The sequence below is a fragment of the Anas acuta genome, chromosome 3, assembly GCF_963932015.1.
Source record: "Anas acuta chromosome 3, bAnaAcu1.1, whole genome shotgun sequence".
In the NCBI taxonomy this organism is placed as follows: Eukaryota; Metazoa; Chordata; class Aves; order Anseriformes; family Anatidae; genus Anas; species Anas acuta.
The window spans coordinates 75,820,004-75,846,195 of NC_088981.1; the positions used below are offsets into that span (position 1 = coordinate 75,820,004).

The 26,192-nt window shown below is 46.0% G+C and overlaps 1 protein-coding gene across 1 annotated transcript; it reads left to right on the forward strand.

The window, feature by feature from the left end:
• On the forward strand, positions 1 to 23,438 carry FAXC (failed axon connections homolog, metaxin like GST domain containing). The gene is made up of 6 exons (XM_068677866.1): positions 1 to 482; positions 907 to 1,042; positions 5,999 to 6,195; positions 12,650 to 12,867; positions 15,805 to 15,921; positions 17,552 to 23,438. Exons 1-6 carry the CDS (start codon positions 208 to 210, stop codon positions 17,833 to 17,835), a joined length of 1,227 nt encoding a protein of 408 aa, XP_068533967.1. The 5' UTR covers positions 1 to 207; the 3' UTR covers positions 17,836 to 23,438.
• Positions 23,439 to 26,192: the final 2,754 nt, after the last annotated feature.

The window sequence follows — 26,192 nt, forward strand, 5'->3', positions numbered from 1 at the left end:
GGCAGCTCCTCGCACTGCCACCACCACCAGCAGCAGGAGGAGCAGGAGGAGCAGCACCAGCACCAGCAGCAGCAGCAGCAGCAGCAGCAGCAGCCGCCGCCCCCCAGCCCTGCGCAGCGGCGGCAGGGGGCCGGCGGCCGGCGGAGCCTCCCCGGCTCGGCCGGGCAGGGCCGGTGTGCGCCGTGGGATGCGGGTGCCGCCCGCAGCATGCTGTGGGGGGTCGGGCTGGCGGCGCCCCGCTCCTGCGTGGCGGACCTGAGCCGCAACCGCAGCCTGTCGCTGGGCTGGTGCGGGGGGCCCGAGGAGCCGCCGCCCGCCCTCTATGGGGGCGAGATCGTCGCCTTCCCGCTGGCGGGCGCGGGGGCGGGCGGCACCATGGCGGCGCTGGGCTCCGACTCGTGGTGGAAGAAGACGCTGTACCTGACCGGCGGCGCCCTGCTGGCCGCCGCCGCCTACCTGCTCCACGAGCTGCTGGCCATACGGTGAGGGGCAGCGGGGCGGCGCGGAGCCATCTTACGGCTCCACGGCGCGGGGAGGGCGCGGGGGCGCAGCCCTGTGAGCCGGGGGGGATGCAGGGAGCCCCTAGGACAAGGAGGGCTTGGGTTTTACCGAGGGGGCGAGTGGGAGGCTTGCAGGGGGACGAGGCGATGGGGCCCTTCGTGCTGGCGCACCCGCCGCCGTCTCCAGTGTGGGATCAGCCAAACCTCTCTGCCGCAGCACTGTAAGTGCCTTTTAGTGGCTCGAGATCCAGCGAATAACAAACAAACAAACCAACAAAAATTGCGGTAGGCCATTAAGGGAGGACGCGCTGCTGCCTCAGCCAGGATTTCTCCTTTGTGTCTGTGATGTGCTGGGGTATGATGCACCTGGGTTTTGGGGTTTTAAAGCCTGTTTTGTTCTTGACAGGAAGGAGCAAGAGGTGGATTCAAAGGATGCTATTATACTGCATCAGTTTTCGAGGCCTAACAATGGTGTCCCGAGTCTATCCCCTTTCTGCCTGAAAATGGAAACTTACTTAAGGATGGCTGATTTGCCCTACCAGGTACATCTGTACAGCTTTCCTTTCCCTATAATTGCGTGAAGTACCAAGCAGGCATCCTCCCCTCCCAATCTTCCTCATCCGGGGAGAGGTACCCATACAGCTGCCTGGGTAGATCAAACCTTTTTTATCTGCGGTTACATTTGCAATATAACCTTTAAAGGTACAATTTGAATGAAGTTGGGCTAGAACAGCTCTAGATGTAATTGGTAAAGCTAAGTCAACATTGGAAGCTAACTTGTTTGGAAATGCTGAAGTGGGAAGGTTGCTCGTGGTTTATGTAATGCTAAATAATACACTAAAACTAAAGCATGGTATTATATGGTCTTTGAATTGCATCTTGCTAAAGAGAACAGGATTAAATAGCTGCAGCTTCTTGTTTTCCTGGCGGTGCACAGGTTTCTTCCCAGTGCTCTCCTAGGAAGATGTGCCTCCCTTCTGCTTCACCTCGCATCACTGGTGCTTCCCCTCTCGTGAGGGAAGACGGGGCTGCTCTCCTTGCTGTGAATACGGCTCCCTAGTTGTGGCCGGGTGCCCCCCATGCTGGCTTCCCTTGGGGGTTGAAGCCCAAGGTACTCCAGTGAAGGAAAGGCAGAGAGCACAATCTTGCTGTCTTGCCTGTTAATGTCAGGGTTCAGTTGCGATGGCACGAGTTGGGCACATGCTGTGTGGTGGTGTCACCAGGCAGCTTGTGCAGAAGACAAGCTCTTTGAAACACAGGACGGGTCTTTTTGCTGTTTGTGTAAAGCACTGAGGGCATTTCAGATGTCGTCATTACTGTTGTATCTTAGGTTGTATCTAAGGATCTTCGGTGGAAGAAATCTCTCTCTCTTTCTTTTTTCTTTTTTTTTCCCCATGCAATGTAAGTTCGGGATTTTACTGTGTCTCCAAGGGCCTGAGCCATGGCTCACCTCGTGCTCACCCCAGATGGGTTCAAGTCACTTTTTTTTTGCTGCATATCCAGGTGCTCTTAAGAATATTTTGATCAGTCTTTTGCAGAGGAAAACAAACCATTTAACAAATTTATTTCATATTTGGGGTTGATACTCATCCACATTCCTATGCAATTAAGCTCCTTTGCATTGGAAGTAAAAGAAAACCTAATTAGTACATTTTTCTTAAGTCTTCAAAAGCATGAAATTTAATGTTCATTACCTTAAGACGTAATGAAACTTGAATAATATACTTTTGAGCATTTGGAAGTAGACTGGGGGGATTTCTGTCCCATGGGATGCATTTTCCTCATTTTGAGTGATGGAACCTGAAAGATACTGAAGTTTGAACGTGTCGTTGGACCAGGAGGCCTTAATGCACATTGCTTCTCAAACCAGAGTAATATGAGTAGAAATTGCACATCTGAAGGGAAGACTATTCCTGGCGACGTCTGTTTTTTCTCTAATAGCAGTTTATGCAGTTCAGAGGTTTGAAATGATTAAAATCGCTCTGATGGGGAGTAGTTAAGGAAAGCTGCAGTGTAAAAGATGGCTGTCGCAGGATGTAATTACTTCCAGAAGATAACGCTGCACATTTGCGTGATTCAGGATGGAGTCATTTGGAAAGCTAGTGCTGGGTACAAGTCAGCCACCTGGCACTGTGGGAAGAGAGGGACTTCCAGAGGGCTCTCCTTCCCTTTCTATTTCCTGTACTGTCAGTCAGCGTGTTGGTTTATACACAATTTCAGCGTTTGTGGGGTTACCAGCCCTACATAGGATTTTAGGCCTAAGGTCAGTGGTGCTAAGTTTATGAGCTGAGGACACAGCTCTTTTGTCTGAAGGAGGTAGGTTCTGTTTTTTTGCATTGTGCTAGGAATGTGGTGCTGCTTGCAGCTCATACAGGTAGGGGAAGGCGTATGTTGGTAGCCATGGCCACCGACCCTGTGGTGTTTCCAGTTCTCTGTGGGGGCGACTCTGCCGCTGTCTGAGTTGTGTGGTCTCCCCCAGCCCTGTCCAAGGGAGGACGTACCCCATGCAGCTGGCAGGGGCAGCAGTCACACTGAGTTACAGGTGAACTCTGCAGCTCTCCGGGCACCAGGTGGTGCAGCTCTTGGCTCTGCAGGAGCAAGCAGTGGTAGCTACCACAGGTCCCTGTGCTGAGTGTCTGGGGAGGGAGAACAGCCTGGGAGGTGCAGCCAGAGGCTTGCTATGAACCATCACCTTCCTGGGGAGGGGCTGCTTAGAAAGGAGGAACATGAAGCAGGGTGACAAAAAAAAAAAACAAACACAAACAAAACAACAAAAGAAAGTTGTTTCTGATCAGAACAAATAGCAGAGGTTTCAGACTGCTATTTCTGTTTCCTTGTGTTTTGACTTTACTGGAGTACATTAAAGTACTGAGTGACATGCTGTGTGTTGCACAAAATGTTTTAATGGTGTGTCAGAAGACAGGAGGAATGAAGTAAAGTATTCCCACCGTTTCCTAATCTGGATTTCTCCAAACAGATTTGTTCTTATAACGTGCTTGGTTTTTCTTGACGCTGCCTTTCGAGGTGCAAATTCTCAATCAAAAATAGTTCAGCCCGTTCTGCTCAGGCTGGTCTGTGATACGACCTAGCTGTATTTTCAAAACGTTTCATGCTTTTCTTCATAAAGTGCCTTTTAAAGGAACCCATTCTTGGTGCTTGTGGAAGTCTTTTGGGTGTTCCTGTATTTCCTCGTGAATATTAAGATTTGAACATTTACATAATCTGATGAGTGTTAGCACATCAGAAACATGATGTTTACAAGCCAGGTCTGTGAAGATGGTACTCTCTATGAGAGGAGACATGAGGCAGAGTAAAATATAAGCAACAATAACTGAAAATGTGGAGCCTAATTTCTTCTGGAGAGCACTAGAAAATTACCCCAGAAGTGCCCTGTGCCGCTTGGTTTGTAATTTCCTCTGTAAATGATGTTCTCAGGAGCTCTTGTTATAGTTGCTTTGTAGCCTGCAGTTCAGGTTAAAGTACCATGAGGTATGAGGGTATTTTTTTTTTTTAATAATACCATGGCTTTCCTGCTTTGCAGCTGGACCAGTTTTCAAGTGGAAAATTGATAAATATTTGATGGCAATTAGCAGCAGCCATAAGGATACTGAGGTTTGAAGCCTAAAAATATCCACTTGAGAACAGTGGATGCGAGAACAGTATAATGTGAGATTTGCCCAGAGACAAAGGTTTCCCCAGGTCATTGAAAGATGTTTCCCCTTTTGTTTGATGAGCTGTGTGTAACAAAACATGAAAATCCTGCAAGATTTTTTTTAGGTTTGCCTATACCAACTTTCCTAAAGCGACTTAGGCCATCATTTGTGTTTTTGAGAGTATAATATCAGTGCAGTACTAGATTTTTACGCAGTCTATTTGTATGTGTGTGTGCATGCTTGAGGAGTTGTGTGGCTGAATAACAAAAAATTGGCTTTTTCTGGATTGCAAACGATGTGGAGTACAGAACTGTGATATGTTATAGGCACATCTCCAAGCCCACTGCCTCCTGCAGAACATCAGTATCTGTGCACAGGAAGGGAAATCTCACCCTGAAGGGGCTGTGGACTTCACTCTCTCCGTTGGGTTTCAGGTGCTGGGTGGTTTCAGTGTCTCTCCCACTGACAGGGCAGTCACCTGCACGTGCGGGCAGGGAGGATCCTGCTGCTTTGTTCATCCTGGCGTGGATGCAGCGTAGGAGACATTATATAACCCGGTATTCCTTCCGTCATATTTGCTTGGGCAGGAGTCCCGGAAAAGGCTGCGACCAGAAGGCTTTGTTTTCCCAGCAGCGTTAGGCATTTCTTCTGCTCTGATCCAAAAGGGATGAGCCTCCAGGAATGGGCGCGCATTGCTCGTGGTGTGCACACCCCTGTTTTGGGTGGCAGCCTGGGTGCTGTGTGCTCAGTGTGTTCAGGCCGAGCTGGGGTCGCCAACTGGTGTGTGCTCCTTGCTGCGTGGTGACCTTAACCCATCTTTAGTGGATTTGTGTGGGGTAAATGTTTGAGACCCAGGCAGATCAGCTGAGAGCAGCTAACCCTGAACCTAGCAGCTAGACCCCAAAACGCTTAGGCTGACTGCCAGGTGTGGGGCACTGAGCCTGCTCATTGTGAGCCTTTCTGATTCGGTTTCTGAGCTAGGATTTTTGTTTTGCTAAATAATAGGACACGAGGAAGTGAATCCCAAGAGAAGAAAAAAAATTCTGCCTTGTATCCCTGCTTTCAGAAGCAAGAGAGAATTGAGATCAAATATCTGATCACATTTTGGAAGCCAGGCATACCTCTCGTGTTTGTTAGATGAGGCATAAATTCTCTCATCTCTCTATTTCACCTTCTCCAACTGGAAAATGGAGAAAATACATTAATACATCCGTGCAAGAGCTGCTCTGAGGACACGTACTAGTATTCAGCAGTGTGTTCGTGCTGTGCTCAGCAGTGCTGCTGGCCCAATTGTAGATCCAATTGTAACAACCCTGGCTGTGAATGTGAGAGATTTCCAAGTTAGGAAATTGCAGAAGCACATGTAAAGGCATATTTCCCTCCTGCCCGGTGAGGGAATGATAAAATGATAAAAAAAACTTTAATTGTGGGCTCACTGAGACAGGCAGTGAATTAGTATTTATAACATAATTTTAATACAAAAAGTGCTGCTCTGTGTGTGAGCCAAATTAAGGTGTGATTCCTGTGATTAAAAGCTTGTTTAGAATGATGGGCCCAATCTTCTGGGAGATCTGAGCATCTCCAACCCCTTAAATACCCCAGGTACTTAAGTAATATTAAACCACGTGGCTTCTAATATGGAAGCTTGTAAGACCTTGCAGGACCTGGAAATAACTGTTTTGGTATCACTTAAAGCCACTGCTCTGTTTGTATAGGTACAGTTAATCTGGTGTATTAATTAAAAATGTTACTTTTAAAAACACAGAAAGCTATTAAAGAGCTTCATTCTCATTGAAACAGAATCTGAAGGGCCTTTTTTGTCTGTTTATTTGCTTTTTTTCTTAGAACTATTTTGATGGAAAACTTTCCCCTCAAGGAAAAATGCCATGGATTGAATACAATCACAAAAAAGTATCTGGCACTGAGTTCATTATTGACTTTTTGGAAGAGCAACTCGGAGTGAATTTAAATAAAAACCTGGGTCCACGTGAACGAGCTGTTTCCAGAGCAGTGACAAAAATGGTGGAGGAGCACTTCTATTGGTAAGCTTGCATGGAAAAGCTGCTTGTGTTCTTCTGTCAGACCTGCACCTGCGCTCTTGCCTGTTAGGGAATGCTCATTTTGTCTCGCGGTTATTGCAGTTATCCAATTATTAATTTCACAGCTTTTCTCACTGTGGAAGGCTGCTGCTTCTTTCTGCTTATGCTATGAGTCAGGAGCAGCTCCCCCGAGAGCTGTAGTGATGTGTAGGCAAGGTGAGGAGTCGGCGTTGCAGAAGGAAGCAGCAGTGGGCTGCTTGTCCTCCTCTGTGTGACCTCCACGTGGGAACAGCCTGGTCAATGAGGAGCAAAGCCAAGATGGCTGCAAACAGGCAAGGTTTGAGAGGGGAAACAAAAAATAATGCCCAACATTTACAGTGAAGCTAAAATATTGTTTTCCTGCAGTTATTGTTTTTTTATTGTCTGTGTGTGTGATTACAGTATGGATTATTGCCTTTCCTGTAACGCAGAATATTCCTGTTAGTAAGTATTGCTGGCAGCAGCACCAGTTGATAAGGACACAACATTACGTGTGGTATCCTCAGAAGCTGGAGTATAGATATGAATGAAAAACCTAAATATAACTTTGCTGATATTCTATGCATTTTACTGACGCTTTTGAAAATAGTATCTGTGATTTTTAAATTTTTATTATTTTATTTTTATTCCTCCTCCTGCGTCCCAACTTTTCATTTCAGTGTGTTTTTAAGTGTCCTTTGCAGACTGGATCCACAGAAGTAGCAGGTGGATGTGGTGTCCTGGATGCTGCATGGGATACCTCAGTAGGCATAAGGCTTTTTCCCAACCATTTGCTTTCTAGCGTGCACTTACGTTCCTGTTGTACTGAGTCTTGCATTCACACAGCATTTTACTTTCTCCAAAAGTGTATGATTTAACTTGAATGCATTTACCTTGTTGTTTTTTTTCTTTCTTTCATTTTCTTATTGAAGAAGAGCAGCAACAGGTGAACATGTGTATGTATAGTCCTTCAAACCATTTGTAGTGTTTCCTGGGAAGGAATGTAGCATTCAGTAGGCAGGCTGAAATGATGTGGTTTCAAAATGAAATCCCAGCCTGTGACTTTCACTACTTATACCCATCTGCAGTGACGTGTCTTCAAAAAGCTGACCACAGCTTTTAGACACCTGTCATCTGCAAATGTACTTTTTTTTTTTTTTTTTTTTTTACTTTTTTTCTTCCATTATTGTAGCAGCTGGAGGGAAGGTGAGGCCTTTTAAGCCCCTAATGCTCCATCTCCTTGCCTAAGTACATTGTTTGTTTCGTGGTCCGTGGACTTAACTGCTTTAAATGCAACATTACGGATGACAAACTTGTACGGCTTTTGTGTGTCCCAATTATAAATCGCTCTTCCTTCCTTTGTGAAGCTGATGTCTGTCCATCCACTGAGCAGACTCAACGCTGCTGGGCACGAAATAAAGGAGTATAGGGGGCAAGGAGCAAGGAGATGGCATTGAAGTAATGGATTAAGCTAGAAGAAATAGAAATAAAAATGTGCATGCCTGGTTGCACATCCCTGTTGCCTTTTGTATTCAGTCCCACAGGTGAGTTTTCCTCACATTCCCTAGGGCATGTTGTTTTTTTTCTGCAGCATAGTGAAAGGTCCAGCTGTAACTCCTGGATAACAGCCCTGACCAGAGTAGTTGCACTGATAAAATCAGGCCATAGCTGTGTAGGGCTGAGTTTGCGTCTGACAGGATCACATTCATGGTTGTGGGGTTCCTTCACACCGGTGCTTGAACCTGGGTGCTTCCCACTTCCCACCAGGAGCTCAGGATTCATTTGTGATGTCTCCAAGTCCCATGGTGAGGGAGTTGTGAAAGCAATTTCTGCAGAGTAAGGTTTATAAACTCAAGCCTCCAAAGCAGTAGTATAAACTGTGATTAATACAGTTCTGTTTCCAGCAGCACGCAAAGTAGTTCCGTCATAAATAAGTAATCCTGTAGTGCATCTATCGAGTGAAGAGGCAGAGAACATCTTGTGGTGTGCTGTCTCTGGATGGAGCTAATCCTGGTGGGTGCTCAGTATCTCCTCCTGAAATGTTTAGCTTTTGCTGAGCTAATTGCCTATCTTCAGCAGCAGCTCCGGTTGCTTAGTGCCTCTTAAAGGTGGAAATTGCTGCTTTGGCTGGAGCTGAGAGCGGTGTAGGGCTGTTGTGAACATCAGCCTCCAGCCACCTGGCCTCTGCCCCAGGCTGTGATGCCTGGCAGGGGTCAGGCAGAGAGCCAGTGAGTGATTGAGTGTACCCATTTTATTACTGGGATTACAGCATGTCTCTGAGATTCATGAGGCTGGTGCTGGAGCTTCTGTCCCCGGAGGAGGCTATAATTGTCAGCCTTTTGCTATGTTTAAATCAGCAAAGGGAAGAAACCTCCTAACCTAAGTGGGGGTGAGGCTGAGTCAGCAGGAGGAGATGGGAGCAGAGCAGTTCCGTGCCTCAGGGACCAGGCTTTGACCTGAGGTCCTCGATCTGTGTGCAGACCTCTGTCATCTTCTGAAGGCTTGGCCTGGGATATCTCCACACCCAGCAGTGACCCGTGGGCCCTTAGGAACCAGCTAAACCTATCCAATTGGTTTAGCTGTGTTGTGAAAAACAACCTTAGTGATTTATAAATATATATACATGCATAAATCTATCAATTTCTTGCTTTGTCTTTTAAGAAGACCATGTAAATACCACATATGTGATGAGTGGAGGACAGGAAGAGCTTGGTACGATAACACAAGAGAGTCTGACTTTGATAGGTACTCAGACCTGCCGTGCATTGAGCGTAATATAATGCATGTTTAACATCAAGGCAGTTACACGAGTGACATCTCTCCTGCTATCGACAAGGCCTGAATGCCACTGCTGGCTTAACAGCCATTTCCTCTGAGAAGTCACACAGCAGGTAAGGTGTCCACAGCTGACGGTGGATTGAATTTGTTATAATCCTTTTCTCTATCACGAAATTCCACGCTGTGCAGGATTCAGATGGGAAAAATAACCCCCAGTTCGAATCATTTTCAGCATCTCCCCCCTTGCCTTGATGCTTTTTTTTTTTTCAGTTCAGTTAGTTTGGGGATAATCAGGCAAGCTGCTGCTGATGAGTCACTTTCTCCATCTCTTCTCCTGATTTATGTATTGAGGCCAGAGCTGCTGTTACATTTATACTTCAGATTTGCTTCACCTCTGTAGGATTTTTTTCATGCATTATTGTTTTATTCATACTCCAGGATTTTTACATTTTTTACATTTTTACAGATGTGCTGGCACTAACGGAAACGCTAATGTTACCTGAAATGCTCAGTTCAGGCCAATATTTAAAATGGCATCCCATAAATACTGACTGTAGTTTAAAATGTATCATTATGCTGAATTAGACTACCTGATTTCTGGCATTTCCTAACTTTTTGTAATTTTTATAATGCTGGACTAATGCAGTCTAAGCAGAGGAATGATGGGCGGAATTGGATGCAGAGGAGCATGTTTTGGTGGGAAGCACTGATTTTATCAACCTTTGAATATAATCATTTTAACAAAGTGCCCATAAAGCTAGTTTTAAAAGTACCTTTAGCTGTCCCTCTAAATCCGAGCCTACTTTTTTTCTGTGCTTTTGCGTGCTCTGAACCATAAAATTACAGGCATAAACTCAGCAGTAATCTGTTGAGCTGGCTTCATTGCCCACATAAATTTGAGATCTGGGACACGACAACTTTACTCACTCAGAGCGACAGGCACACATCCAAGATCGTGCTTGATGACTTAGCTGAGATGGGATTACCAAAATCTGGTGCCGTTCTGCTTTTCCTGCATTGCCGTCCGGGTCGTTGACTCTTCGTCTGGTATCTGCCTCTTCCAAACCCAAAGACCTTCTTCCCCAGAGCGAGCAAGTGAACGTTAGGGAAATGTGCTCTTGTTTTGTAGGACAGGCTAATTAGCTTTGTGGGAAACCTTATTTGTCCTGTCTCATGAAATTAAAGCTGTCCTGGGCATGGTTGATGACTTGGTGCGGTGCCAGCTCGCTGATGGAGTCAGAGTGCATAATAGTCCTGGAAGGGCTGGAGGGGCTGTTGGACTGGCGTGATTTTTTCAAAAATACTACAGCAGAGTCTCCTTTCTGCATTTTTGCTTGGTTTTGTCATGTTTTTCTTGCTGTCCTTCTCTATGGTGAGCCCCATTGTCATAAAGCAACTAAAACTGTGCTGCAGAGTGGCCAGGTGAAGCCAATGAGATCCATGCTGGGGAATGAGGGCCTTCATAGTCAGATGCACAGCTGTGCTATTGGAGAGCAGGTTTCTCTCAGCTTATTCAAGTAAAAAGTATAATTGATAGCTGATGGATGTAGGTAATGCTTGTAATTATTTCCTCATGTTCTCATCAAGACCAGGTTCTTTCTTCCCCTTCAAAGCTGTATCCATCCAAGGGTCTGTGTCCTTTCCCAGGCCTGTGAAACACAGCTACTGAAATGTTCTGCTTTATGAAGTGCCCTTAGGTTTTCAGCCCAGTTTTCTTCCCATGTTTCTTAAGATGTTTCACCTTTTATGTCTGCTTTTGGGGCAAAGCAGTGTTTCAGCACATCTTTCTGCCAAAGTTGATGCTTCTGGTATTTCAGTACCCATTTGCTCCAGTGCTTGCTGGTTTCATGTTCCCCATTTCATTCTGGTGCCCCTTTCTAAACCCAGTTTTGTTTTGAACCCAGCTTTGCTGAAACTTGCCCCAAAACTTTGGTTGATTCATCCATTTTGAGCGCTAAGGATTGTGCAACGTCTACATTTGAAGAGCTGCACCGAGGTATGTGAGCCATCAGTGGGATGCTGTTGTCCTACTGATACAGCACAACAGGTCGTGGAGAAACCTGGTGAGGGTAAAAGCTGTCAGAAGCAAAGCAGGTGCATTTTTGGTTCTTGCTCTTCGTGCATTTGCACCAACGACTGCATGGGCCTCGTTGTTACTGGCTTTAATGAAATCAGTTTGAGCAGAAGACATTGTCTGCAGGGGACAGCTTTTAGTAGAATTGAAATGCCTTTCATCCTTTCTGAGAGCATTGTAAATTCGAGCTTTAAGTGGATTTTTTTTCAGCTGTTATGCCAAATATGCTCTTTTTACCCCATGTTATTAGTAATTCAAATAAGGAATTTGTGAAAATGTAAAGATTGGAGCATTTTTCATTGTGCAAAAGTAGTTTTTCCCTGATGGTAGTGCTGAATTCACCTTCTGGTCATGATATACTGGAGGTTGATAAGGCATGCAAGTTTAAAAAAAAGAAGTAGGAGTTTTCCAGGAGATGCCTCTCTTTTTTTCTCATACTTTGAATTAGCTGATCCGTATAGGCACTAAGGAGATTACAGGCAAGTAGAAATATGTAGAATTCTACTGAAGTCATATTCTGAACTTAAAAAAAAAAAAAGAGCTCCAATCATAGTGGAAATGGAAACATTTAATTATTAAACACTATTTAATATTTTACATATGTGAACTTGCAACTTCTGATATTCCAGCTTTTCTATCTAGCTTCATTAGTTTATCATATCTCACGAGTGGTTTTTTCATACCATCTGAAATACTTTTAATGCCTACTTTTTAAAATTTTTTAGTTCGGAAATTTGTAAAAATATAACGGAACGTGGCTATAAATTCCCAATATTTCTGAGACCCTGTTGGCTTCAAACATTTGTCATGTATGCTTTGAGATGTCTTTAGCCCATCTTTCAGTACCCTTTGAACTTTTGTCACAAGTCGTATGGTCTCTTGTTTCTTCAGAAAGTCTTGTGTCAGAAGGTGCTGTGCATTAGAAAAGTTAAAGTAGCAACAGCAACAAATGACTTTCTTGGCTTACAGTATTAATAAAGCACAAAAATTATTGTGGGAAATGAAACATATAGCTGGTAAGACAAATTTTGATGAAAAGACTTTTTGAAGTAATGCATTTGCCATTTAATAAAGCTGCAGTGCAGCCTGAGACACAGCAGAAGCCTTTAGAAGTGTGTCTCATACAAGATCAACATCTTCATTAGGGGAAGAAAAAACGCTGGAAAAACATAACCTGAGAACGACCACCTTTTCAGTTTCCTTTTTTTTTTTTTTTTTTTTTTTTTGTAAAGGTGGTGTCATTGCTAATCTCTGAAGAGAGCAGAGATCTTTATGAGAAATCATAAAGTATTTTTGTTGGTGCAAAGTTACGGCTTGGCTAAATTCTAGCAGTATAGAAAGCAAGGAGAACAGGTTGGTGGGAGGAGAGGTTGGTTTCTCAGTTTTTCTTTGTTTTCCCTAGGCCTGTGCAGTCGGTCAGCTTTGGCTAATAAACCCTTTTGGCACCCCGAGGTGCACCAAGGTCTGCTTTCACGGGGCGCTAGCTCTGCATCGGGGCAGAGAGCATCTCGTGTTAAAACAATCTGACCTTTGTGGGAGCTGTTGCAGGGTGACGACTCTTACAACCTGCTTTGTGCATCCTTCCAGGACTCTGGCGTATTGCCAGTGGGTGGAAAACCTTCATGAGACGCAGAAGATGATTTCGGTGTACGGCCCCCTCAGTGACCTGCTGAAGTGGATTCTCTGCCACCTGACCAAAGGGATCGTGAAGCGGGAGATGTACGGCCACGGCATCGGCCGCTTCTCGGAGGAGGAGATGTACACGCTGATGGAGAAGGACATGCGGACTCTAGCGAGCCTCCTGGGTAACGTACAGCAAACGATTCACATTCTGCTTGAGCACAGCCCGCGGGGTGAGGTTGCCTGTGTGTGGCAGCCTGCTCGCACCCACAGATGAGCTCGCTTCTGTCAGTAGGTGGAGGCCGTGCTGCCCTCAGCGCCACCTTCACTCCCAAGTGGACGGGGCTTCTTTCCTCGCTGTTTGTCACCAAATTGCCTCTCTAGAGGGGTAGGCGGGTTGCTTCGCTGTGCATCGTCTGTATCTAAAGGAGCAGAATGTGGCCTGTGGTTTTGGATGAACGCTTTGTTGTGTGAATTCAGGACATCGTAGTGTTCATTTTGGCAAATGTAACCTCTTATATTTTGGGGAATCTCTTTTCCTAGTGGGACTTGTTACCATGTGATAGATTATGGTGTGGCTGCCATTCGAAAGTCCTTTGCAGGTGGTACTTTGGTGAGCTGGACTTTGCTGCATTTGGTTGGTGTGGGCAGCTTTATTCAAAGCTGTAGGTAGGAAGTGGTTTGTCCAAATGGATGGGTTCAGGTGTGCTGGTTGTCATGGGTGGATGCTGTGCAGGTAGTCTTAAGGTCGCCCTCACTCAGCTAGAACCACAGGAGCCTCATTTCAGTTGTGTAGCTCAGGCTGAAGTCTGAACTGGAGCTGTCTGCACTGAGCTTCTGGGTTGCAATCTGCTGAGAGCTGATTGCGTTGTGATCCCTGTTATGGTCCTCTGGAGAGGCTGAGCAGCAGGTGGCCCTGCTGGGAGGAACTTCTTCAGCTGAAACCTTTTCCAGGTATAGCTGTTACCATGTTTGCCTCTCTGTAATTGCTTTTGGGTCTGTTCCCGGATTTATTTGTATCCTTTTGACTCTGGAGCCTATAGTGATGCTGAAGTTCATGGTTTCGAGTTCAGCTGGGTCTCTGAATCATCCAGTCAGGTCTCTACAAATGGGTTGCTGCCCTGAGGCACCCATCTTGCTTCTGGTTGAAGCGGGTCTTTCCAAAAGGCATCCAGCTTTAGTCAGAAGATTTCAGGAGGTGGAGATGCCACTGTGTTCGTCAGTAATTGGTGGCAGGTGTTAATCACCACCAAAAGCTGTCCAGTTTCAGTTCAGAGCTTGCCCGGTCTCAGCCTTCAGGCAACCTCTCCTTGTGAAGATAAATGCTGTAACCATTAATCTCACTTTTGGTTTTGATGGGAAAAATGGCTGGATATCCTCAAGCTTCTCTCTAAGGTGTTTTCTTCAAATCTTGCAAAAAAATGTGCTTTTTTTCCCCCTGTGCATTCTCTCCGCCTCCCACTCTCTGGACAGACCTCCCTGCGGCTCCTACACCTCCGCATGTGCCTGCATGCTGCGTGCTGCTCGTGGCCCCGTTTGCCAGCCCTGCGACTGCTCTTCATTTTTTGCCACCACGCTGCTTTCTTTTTGCATGGTGTGTGTGCTCCCAGCAGGGCCTTGCCGCCCAGTTCCAGCTTATTGATGGGAACATCGTGTCTGCCTGGGTTTTGTACAGCCTCCATGGGCACCCGCTATGTTATTGTTACTTTACTATGTTATCAGCTGAATATTGTACTTTTTTTTTTCCCATTAGTCAGTCAGATTAGTCAGTGTACAGTCATTATATTTGACCTTTGGATTGTCTGGATAACCGTGGTCGAGCTGGGGAGAGTTAGCTCTGTTTTGCTACCACATCTGGCTTGCTGTAGGAAGTTACCATTATTCCTTATTCCTGAGCACTGCTTTGCTACGTTGTAGTACAGGGGGATAGCAGATTATGTTGTGCTGTACTTCACAATTTGCTGTATTTCACCGCTGGACAGTTTTTCTAAGCTCGCTCAATAACCCTAACATTTAATAACCCGCTGAATTACAGGCAGCTTGTGTTGTACAAGGGAAGAATGTCCTGGGGAGATGGGATAACTGGATTTGGAAAATTCAATTATGGGCAGCATTTCACACTTTATAGCACATTGGGCCAAGGCAGGGCCAAGGCAGCCATCTAACCTGACCCCTGAAATGCCTCATGTCTCACTTGTGTGCCCTGCTTGCTGCCTGTGCTGCGGGGCTAATGCCTGAGCTGAGGCAGCAAGCTGGTACTGGATCATCCTTTTGTGAATGGCCTCCTTGAAAGAGGATTTTCTTCCCTGTCTTAGTTAGCTGCTGTCTGTGTGTGCTCTGGTAGCTGCCCAGGACCATCACGACGGCCGGGTGCCCAGAGAGGTGTGCGGAGCAGGCACGTCCTTCCTGCAGACCAGGGCAGTGCCACGTGGCTGCCGTTCCCCCTGCCCGTGCACCAGGAGTGCCGTGGCTGTGTCCCTGCTGGTCAGAAGGCAGTGCCGGGAGGTGGGGAAGGTGTGTGTGAGGAGGGCTGGTGGTCTGTTGAGCCCGCTGTCCGTGCTGTGACTGAGTGTGAAACACCCCGCTCTCAGTTTGTGAAGCTGTGGCGGTGGCGTGGGGAGAGCCTGCTTTGCTGTTTGCTGTCTGTGGGGCTCCTGTCTCTGAAGTGAGGACGCTCCAGGACTCCTCCTGGTGCCTTCCACAAGCGGGATGGAGCTGGGGGCAGTGAGTGGGAAGAGCCTCGTGGCCGTCCTTGGAGCGGTGTCACCTGGCGAGAGGTTCTTGGCAAACTCACTCCAAGCTCCAAGCTGTTTGCTCCTGCCCACGGCTGCTTTCTCCTCTATCTGCTGTGTCCTCATATGTCTTCTGCCTCTCCTGGAGATGCAAATCTGCTCTGAGCAGTCACAGTGAGTCTTAGCGATGCATCAGTGTCAGTCTGAACAAGCTGCACAAATGGATTTCACCTACTGAGGCCTGGGATCAGCTTTTGAACCCTAATCAGTATCAAATCTCTGTCTTTGAACTAAATGATTTTCTATAAAAATTGTGTTGAGGACATAACGGGAAAAATCCAGATTTTCACTGCCATTTCCCCAGTGAAACGTTTGCTGTTGTATTTACAGGTGACAAGAAGTACATTATGGGACCAAACCTTTCCACTGTTGATGCCACCGTTTTTGGGCATCTGGCCCAGGCAATGTGGACACTACCAGGGACCAGACCAGAGAGGCTAATCAAAGGTAAGAGGTTTTAAGTGATCTCCGACAAAGGGGAAAAAAACAAAACAGAACAAAGACTCTTGGTGGCATTTGCTGTGTTTAAACTTGGAGCACCTTGTAAGGTTATTTGAAGATTGCAGGGGCACTTAACTGCATCCTAGGCTGTTCTTGCCTTTGATGTAGCACTTATATCCTGCAATGTTGTTTTTTTTTTCCTTAAAATTCTTGTTTGTTTTCACTTTAATGTTCTGCATGGTGATTGTTTCTGTTCCTGTACTTGATCTTTTCCCTGTTTAACATAGCAAAGACCAAATGCCTCTATGGAATGAACGCTGGGTAAAGTATTAGAAGCCATGAGCCAAATTTTGCTGAACTGAGGAGTTTCCACTGACAGTAGAATTGCAAGCACTGTTGTCCCAGTGCAATTAGAGCCTTTGTTGCTACTAAGGATGCTGGGCAAGGAAAAGATTCCAGTCTGGCTTTGGAGTTTCTTTGTTTTTGCATGAATTGGAAACCAACATAGCTCCTCCTCCTGCCCCAACTTCTTTTTTCCTTTGTGGAGTGGCATATGCGTGTCAGTCTGGTGGGAGCATCTTGGCGTCGCTATGCAGAATAAAGCCACACAGTGTGAAAAATGGAAAGAACGAAGGATATGAAATAGCTGTGAAAGGAATGAATCTGATCTGTAGACCTACTCCGAGCAAGAGGTAGCTACTAAGGCAACAGTTTGGAGGCACAGACTTGCCCATTACTAGCACTTTGAGTGGAGGAAAAAATATACTTGAGATTTTTTATGAGGGACATAGATATAGTCCATATAGTTCTTTCTCTTGATGTCTGAAGGGACAGATAGAATTCTAAAGGGTCCATAGGTTTCAGGGAAAATGATGTTTGAACTATTTTGTATCTAAGAGAAAGGAATGGTAAATTATATAAATGCCCAAGCAGCATGGACGATTCTCTGTACCCATCTAGCTACTCATGCTGTGTTACATTATGAGTGCTGGTTCCATATACTCATACATAATCCCTCTAATATGCTGTTATTTCTTTGGTCGTTGAAGTTTCCTCATAAATTCTTCTCTTTAAGCATATGTATACATATAAACATAAAGCATAACATACTTCTGTGGGCTAGGAACATTAGAGGCGAGTCATAAAAACCAAACCCCTGAATTTACCTTGCAGACAACGCTGCCATCTGGTGGTGCAAGCCCCAAACATCCAAATTCACGAGATTTTAATAAATAAATGAATTGTAAATGTAGCATCAAGTCCTGACTTTAGAAACCATGCTTCTGCTAAATAAGCAAGAATTTTGTCACGAAAATCTTACACTAATAGTGTCTTGTCTTGATTTATTTCTGTAGATATTGTATTTAGGTTAGGTATTCCGTTACATGCATTTATGTTCATTTCAGTGTAACCTTTCTTACTGCGTATGGGTTAATAGTGTGTGTTTTAAGTTATGTGAACAGCCACTGAGAGGATTGACTGGATCTTGCCATTTCAAAACAAGTTTCGGGTACTTCTTTGGAGAGAACCTGCACAATTTATTTCGAAACTATGCTAATATGTTCCTGCATCAGCCGGTGAGTTAAAGTGTTATTGACTGGATGTATTTACTGGAGTCTGTTGTGCTGTGTTGCAGGTGAACTGATTAACCTTGCTATGTATTGTGAAAGAATAAGGAGGAAATTCTGGCCAGAGTGGCACCATGATGACGATAACACTCTGTATGAATCCGAAGAAAGCAGTGAAGCAAGCAAGACTCACTCCCCTTTGCAGGACTTCAGTTTTTATTCAAGGACAGAAACATTTGATGAGGAAGGGAACAGTATTTCTCATACCCCTGACACAGATTACACTGGACACTCGCTCTTTGATTCGGATGTGGACATGGATGACTACAGAGATCACAAACAATGCAAATGATGTGTACAAGCATCTCCCGTTTTGCAGACAAGCTGTTTCTTGGGACCAGTCTGATTTCTTTTCTGCTCCAGGCTGGGAGGAGGTCTGTACCACCTCCAAGAGACCATTGTGCTTGACTTGGCTGTCACATGTTGGACTGGACTGTCTCAATCTTATTTCATTTTGTGTAACTGTTCAGATGGAACCAAGGTAAACAGTTATTTAAAACACTCATGGGCAAACTGGAGGTCCAGAGGGCAACGGGACCATTCAATCTACATTTTTGCTCTCACTGAAAAACAAATCCCACAGCTGGGTGGGAGAAGCATCCAGGTGGCAGAGCACTTGTAAGAGCTGGTTTGTGTTGATATCTTCACGGGAATGGGTTGAGGATGAAAGTGGAAGAGGCATTACTGGCACACTTTTCTCCTGTGGAAGAAAATGATTGATGCTGTGTTGATTTGGTGAAGTTTTGGAAGAATTTTACTTAGCTACCTGCATGCTGGGTGTACATGTTGTCACAGTGTCTGAGGTGAGAATGGATGCATTGGGTTTGCCTACTTGTGTGAAGTTTAACATCTACACCTGTGTTGCTTGGCCTTGACCGGTTGATTTTAAGTGGAGAGAAAGCATATGGAAATTACAGATGGTTCTGGTCTTTGTAAACATGTGTGTAAAATCAATTATTTGCCTGCAAACGTTGGCGGTAGCCTGTTGAAAGTAGTTTAATCGGGGCTTTCTCAGTGAATTACAGTTCCATGAATCAGGACCCTTCAGCAAAAAAAAATTATCGAATGTCTATTCTGGGAATAGACAGGATGCAAATGCTTTAGGATGCTAATTGTTGGTAGGCTTAGTAGTCTGGAGCCTGAACTAGTTCCGGCTTTCAAAGGACATGTTCTTTTCATGGGCTGTGGAGTTTTTCCATCAGAGGAAAATGCTTGCTGTGGGGAACACCCAGCTAGCTGTGGCTCTGCAAGTGGAGGGACAAGTCTGCAGTCACTTCCCATGCCTGGGAGCTGCTGCAGTTTGGTCTGAGGTGTGCGTGAACTGGCATCTACTTCCTAAATTCCTCACACATTTCCCTGGGGCTCTGCTCCAGCCTCTGTTGTTGTGGGCAAGCAGCATTTGTGAAACAAACCCAAACTGAGGAGGACGATGGTATTAATGATTACTTGGGACCCTTCTCAGGAAACTAAGCACAGGAACAGGTCACAAGAAGATAAGTCTTGGGCTTGAAAGCACAAGGGGTGATGGTCTGATACATCTGTGAAACTTCCTAGATAAGTCAGGGCAGATGCTGCCTGCAAACAGTTAGGTACTGACGTTCTGGGTAACAGGCATCTATGTCAAGAAGCTCCTCTTTAAAAAACACTCATGGTGGAAATTCTGATAGAGATCCTCTCATTTATTTTGCCGTGAATTGAGCTTTGAAGCTGTGTGTCTGAAGGCTATGCCTTCTCCATCTTTTCAGCCTGAGGAGAACGTGTTTCCAGGTATGGAGCCCCTGCGAACAGCAGTTCCAGCAATGAGTCCCCATTATTAAAACACCAGCCTGAGTTCAGCGGACGGTCTCATCGTTGTCATTTCCCTGGGCTGACAGATCTGCCAGTGGCAGCGATGCTTGTGACTTCCCAAAATGCAGCCAGCCAGAAGGCAGCGGTGTAATTTTACCTGTCCGTGTGTGTGCAGCTGGATTAGGGTATCACACGGCTGTGCACGGCAGCAGGCACGGGAATTGGCATTGCCACCGTGGTGTGAGGCTGGTGTCACATCGTGGTCTTCTCCCATGTCTGGAGGTCTTCCTGGGGGCTGGCCCAGAGCTTTGTTGCCAGAATTGCTCCTGCCAAGGATCCAGTGCTGCTGCAGAGCAGGGCATCTCTCTCTATATATAATATAGATATATAATAGCTGTGTGTTCATGTTTCAGTGTCAAAAGGAGCGGTATGGTGAGAAATACTCTGGGATTAATCCTGCACAGGGGCTTGACTTCACCTTGGCAAGTGCGGCGAGGCACCGTGATGCAGAAGAGTGAAACAAGGAGAACAGATCTGACGGGGCTGGGGAAGGGGGAGGAACTTCTTGTTGTCAGCTGAGATTTTTTTCAGTGTTTTAATCAGTTAGGTGAATGTATTCTGTAGCATGTCACTTGCCTTCCATTTCTTAGGAACTACTCAGGTTATTTTAAGGAAGAAGTTACTCACTAAGTAGCTTTTTCCTCATGACAGCTACTCCAGATACTGTGTTTCTGTGTTTGGCCATGTTTCAAACTAGGGGTGAAATTAGGGAACAGCATCTCTGTAGGGATTTATATGTGTAGTGTTTTGACAGGGTCTGATAGGAAATCCTTGGGTGTGTTTATCCTGCCCAGAAGCAAATACTGGCTTTTAGACCTGTTTAAAGGATTTATTCTAAGCCTTTTTCTTTTGGAAGCTGGTCTTGGCAAAATGTTTCTGGGGGGAAAAATGTCTAAAAAAGAGCTTGCTTTAACACCTATGAAGGAGTTTAGTTCATTTTGGTTTGAATGGGGAAAGCGTACAAGAGTTGTCTTCAACATAAACAGAGCAGATTTCTTAAGCTTCCAAAATTCTGCTAAAAGAGCAATGTTTCCTTAGGCCCACAGTGTTGTTTTTTCCCCTTGATCATTTCTATTTTTTATCTCCGTGCTGAGGGGCAGAACTACAAATTGTCGGAGAGAATCATGGAATCACAGAATATCCTGCGTTGGAAGGGTCCCACGAGGATCACTGAGTCCAACCCCTGGCTCCACACAGGACCACCCAAAAACCAGGCCATGTGTCTGAGAGTGCTGTTGAAACACTTGAACTCCTGCAGCTCAGTGCTGTAAGCCTGTCCCAGTGCCCGATCACCCTCTGGGTGCAGAACCTTTCCCTAACCCCCAGCCTGACCCTCCACTGTCCCAGCTCCATACTGTTCCCTTGGGTTCTTACTTTTATTTATTTATTTATTTATTTATTTATTTATTTATTTATTTATTTTTCTTGCCCTCACTGTTCCTTGATCAAAACTGCAAGCATCCTGGAGGTCCTGGCCGTGCTGCAGGGCAGGCAAGAAATCAGGTGTCATCGTAGTGGTGAAACCTGGGACAGCCCCACAAGGTTCGACGGCCTTTTCAAGCTGGGGGTGAAGGAGGCCACAGCATCATGCCTGAGGTGCTGCTGGCCATGCAGGGACTCCCTGCAGGGCAGGGAGTTGGAGAGCATCACAGCCGCCGGCTCCAGACCTGGAAGAAGAGCTGGGGAGCAGCTCTTGCTGCTGCTGTGGGGCAGCGTGGTTCTGCCCCCTTGTTTTAATTTAAACAGTGCCAAAGGCCACGTATTGCACTTGTTTCCGTACTGCTGCTCCAAGGCAATGGTAAGTGGGCTTCTCATTTGGTAAGCAGGAGGTTAAAGAACCCCCTGCGTTTCCAATATAGTTAAATTTAAAACAGCCTGTTGTGTTTTTTTTTTTTTTTTTTTTTTCTTTTCTGCTGTGAATTGCAGTGTTTGGTTGTGTAACGCTTTGTCGTGTCAGGATGGATTTGTCTGTCAGTGTTGGCGTCGCTGGCTCTGTCAGCAGAGCTCACTGTTACCGAGTGGGGAAGCAGATGCTGGGATGTGTAGGTCCTACAGAAATTGTACAAATGTGGTGCTTGATTTAAAAACCAAACCGAACCTGATGTTTCAGATCTGGAGGACTGTTCGCATCCAATTATAACACTGCAAGTCACACGTTTTGATCTTTAAAACCTTGGCAGTGTCCCTCCAGATCTGTATTCTCTTTGAAAAAAATATTGCCTGAAATATTTCTGCAGCAATAGTTCAGGCACAAATTTCCTTTTGTCAGTGATGTCTGCTCAAGTAATCATGACAGCTTCATACTGTTTTCATTGAAAGGGTTGTATCTGTCAGATACCGAGCCGTACAAAATATTGCCTGCTGGAAAAGTGTGTTATGTGCAGATTTATGCAGGGCAGCTCGCAAGTGAAATTTCTGTGGCAGGGGATGAATTTGAGTGGGTCTTGCCCTTAGATGTTTGAAGAAGAATTTGAATCTTTTTTCTGACAAGTAGCTGTTTAGCCTAACCCCTCCATCTCCAAATACTACAAAATCACGAATTAGGCTTATAATCAAAATAAATTATGCTCTGTGAGCGCAGAATCAGGGCGGACAGCCCAGTAGCTGGCACAGGGGGCTGGAGACACATAGCGTAGGGGTGGGTCATGGCCATGCATGTTGGTGGCTGCGACCTGGAGGAACACCCAGGTAGCACAGTCTGACCTTGTGTGGTCCAGGAGGGCCGGAGGTACCCTTGGGTGACTGCAGTGGTTTTCAGCAGCTTATTGCTGCTCCCAGTCCACGTGTGTGCTGTGCTTCAGCTACTGGTTACTGCGAAGCTGAGTTTCAGGCTAGTGACCCTACTCCTCACGGCTCTGCCTTAGTGGAGAGAAGTGTTGCAACACAAATCAGGCCTGTCTCAGCGATGCTCTCTTAGACGTCCATCAGGGAGGGCTTCGCTTGCACGCCTTTGCTGCACGTGTCAAGGTGAAGAACTTCTTGGCAGAGATTTTCACAGTTCCCTGAGGTGTTTGGAGAAGAAATGGGATGTCTGTATGTACAGCATGGGAATCTTAATCGATAAAAACATTCAGTGAGTCACTGCGGTGCTAAGCTGTAAGTACCACGTCCCGTTTGCCCAACTTGCAAATTTTTAAGGCCACATTATGAGCATTGAGTCTGACTCATGAATACAAAGGACTGTAGGATTTCCTCTAATGATTTCCACATTCAGCTCAGCAAACTAAAGCAGCAATAGAGTGTATGCTTCCTAAAAGCATTCAACTTCTACAGAACCAAATCCTGCCCCCTTGAAGTCACTGGCAGAAGCGTTGTTTGCTTCAGCAGGGCCAGAAATTTCCGACCAAGCTTCCAAGTGACCCAGAATTTTGCACTTCTCATTAATGGGACTGTTCCCTAGAGTAAGGCAGACAAGATGTGACCTTTGTATTTTGTTTAACTCTTTTACAAAAAAAGAAAAAGCTTTTTAAGCTTCACTGGGCACGAGGTTTGCGTGTGTTCTTCCCTCCCTTTTTAGTTCGTTCTTGTGACTGATCTTTCCTCGACTGTACAGGTTTTTATTTTCCAGAATACTTGAAGAATACAGGTCCCAAAGTTTTAACTTACAGGGTGTGCAATCCAGCAGGAATAAAGCACGGGTGGATGGGTATGGGGGGAGGGAGATACCCAGCTATACATGGTGTACAAGTTTTTCCTAACAAAATGAAGTATCACATTGCTAAATGAGGACTTTAATGCTGTAGCTGCATTATGTTATTTGTCTATGTACTTACATGAGAGATACATTATTTTAGCACTGTTATTACTACTAGTTTATAAAGCCATATTTAAAATTGTACACTTAACTGTAACATAACTTTAAATTGTGCACTGTGTTGAACCCTGTATATATATATATGAAAATCTGTATATTTTGTCTTTATGCCGTATGTCATTGGTGTGTAAATTATAAGTAACAGATCTAAAATACCTTTCTGGTTCGTGTCCTTCTTCTGAATGTCCCTGCTTTCTGCAGGCCCGTGAACTAACCAAGTGTTACTAACTTAAGTGTGAGAGTGGGGAGTCCCTGGAACTGTAATGGCCAGTGAGTTAAACCTCCACCTCACCAGGCAAATACCTCGGCCACTGCTGTGCTGTGAATTGGGTCACACTATCACTGTCTGTCTCTCCCTTCAACACTGCAGGAAGGATTTCCAGGGCAAGCTCAGGAAGGACTGCGCTTAACCATGGACAGGAGGAGGGGTCCCTGCTCCTCTCTGACAACAATGCTACTGGCGTGAAAATAAATAATCCTCAGAGTGAGACTCCATGGGGGAAGCGCATGTACTTTAAAGTCTTTGCCCAAAGCAAGGGCTAGTTTCATTGTATGAAAATATTTTGGAAAAAAAATAGCATTTATAAGTCCTTAGCCAGACTTATCACATGGCCCTGAACACAGTGTAGGGATGACATGGCAGGAGACTTAGTCTTGATAGAAGACATACAAGCAAACAGTGGGCAGGTGCACTCACACCTGCTTCATAATTGGTGACACTGATGTTGCAGGCATATACATTCACATTTAAAGAACAAACAAACGACACAAAGCCCTGATGGGTGTAAACCAGTGTAGAGCTGATGTTTCTCCTTTCCCCTGGGGAAGCGTGGGGTGTGGTAGCCCTTCTGCTCCAGGGAGGGATGCTGGACCGGGTTCTGCTGCTGGTGTTGTGGGTGAAGAAGCTATCGGGAACCCTGCCAGCACCGAGCTTGGCCCCCAGGGTGGCTTTTGCAGGCCCTGCTGTCACATCCTGCTGCCAGAGATTCATCCCAGTGAGGGTTGGGGCAGCACTGCCTGAGGGATGGGAGAAAAGAAGGGCGGGATGCATTGGCTAGATACACAGCTTTGTGTTGTGAGACCAGAGAAGAGAACAGACAAGTGAACTTCACCCAGCTGAACAATTGACAAATCAGGCCCAGCCCTTCCCTTCTGAACATATATTTTAACTCCCCTCATTGTGTTGCAGTTTTATGGCCTGTGAAGTGGGTGTTCATAGACTTCTCCATGAACACTAGCACTGTCCATGTATTTAATAAACACTGAGGTAAAAAACATGCATAGGTTGAAATACAGGACTTCAATCCTTCCATATTTCAAGCTCAGAAGAGCTGGCAGCCAAAACTGAGCCCTTCCAAGGAAACAGCTCTCTCAGTTCCAGTGAACTGTGTTGTTGAAATGCTTTCAAACTACTATGCCTGAACCTCGAAAACTTTAAATTATGGCATTGGAGAAATGTTCTGGATGATAATTCACAGAGGGTTGGTTGCTCTTTTGAATAGTTAACTAAGAAAAAAAAAAAGATCATGATAAAGCAGCTGTGTGAGTTCCCATATATCAGCCATTTCACAGTCACTGGCCCGTTGTGATCTCCAGCTAAGGATGTTAGCTTAAACCTCAGTAAAAGAGATTTAAGCTAATGCCTTTTACCTTATGGTAGGTCTGGGCTTTGAGTACATGTGCAGCTGCTTACTGCAGTCTTGCTGACAGAAACTCCTTAAATCATAGTAACTGGTGGCAAGCCTGATCCTTTTCAGACAGCACTTCTGGACATGGGAGGGCACCTGTGTTATTCACGTGAGGCAATGGAGGCTGGTGGTCCAGGAGTGCCCCAGTATAGCACCCGTAAGGGGAACCCTACGGTGAAATTCCCCTAACAGTTGTTTAGCCACCAGCCAGGCACTGGGTGGGAACATCCCTTGTTTTCCAGTGAAGTCATGACCCAAGGGATGCTTGAGACTAGGAGCAGCACCTGGAGCCCAGACAGGGTGGTTTTACTCAGCTGGGCAGCTATCACAAGCAGACTACAACGGTAAGAAAACAAAAGCAGATACCTTAGGCCCATCCATACTCTTCCAACTCCTCCCCCCAAGCAGCACAGGGGAACAGGGGCTGTGGTCAGTCCATAGCACTTCATCTCTTCTGCTCCTTCACAGTCACCCTCTGCCCCTGCTCCATGTGGGGTCCCTCCCACAGGATGCCGTCCTTCCTGAACTGCTCCCACATGGCTCCATACCACAGGGTCCATCCCCAAGGAGCAAACTGCTCCAGCACAGGTACCCCACAGGTGGGGCAGCAGCTTCTCCCAGACCCCCTGCTCCTGCGTGGGCTCCTTTCCATGGGATGCAACTCTGGCCTGGGGCCTGCTCCTGCGGGGGCTCTCCATGGGCCGCAGCCTCCTCCAGGCCACAGCCACCTGCTCCACTGGGGGCTCCTCCACCCATGGAGGGGCTGCAGTGTGGAGATCTGCTCCATGTGGGACCCATGGGCTGCAGGGGGACAGCCTGCTCCACCAGGGGCCTCTCCACGGGCTGCAGGGGAACTGCTGCTGCCTGCCTGGAGCACCTCCTGCTGCACTGACCTTGGGGTCTGCAGGGCTGGTGCTCACTCTTCTCTCCCAGCTGCTGTTGTGCAGCATTTTTTTTTTTTTTCTCCTCTTTCTTAGATATGTTCTCACAAAGGTGCAAACAACATCACGTATTGGCTCAGCTCTGGCCAGCAGTGGGTCCCTTTGGAGCTGAGCCTTATCTAACATGGGGCAGCTTCTGGACTCTTTTCACAGATGCCACCCTTGCAGCTCCCCACTACCAGAACTTTGACACATAAACCCAATACACCAGCCAGTCCATGTTTGATGTCCTAAAATAACGGCTAAACACCTTTGTTTAGGCAACTAAATCCCACCCTAGATAACCACTTTAAAAGAAAACAGCAAAGAGTGATGGTTGTATCACTGGTAAGATTCAATATCTATATCATGGTAGGAC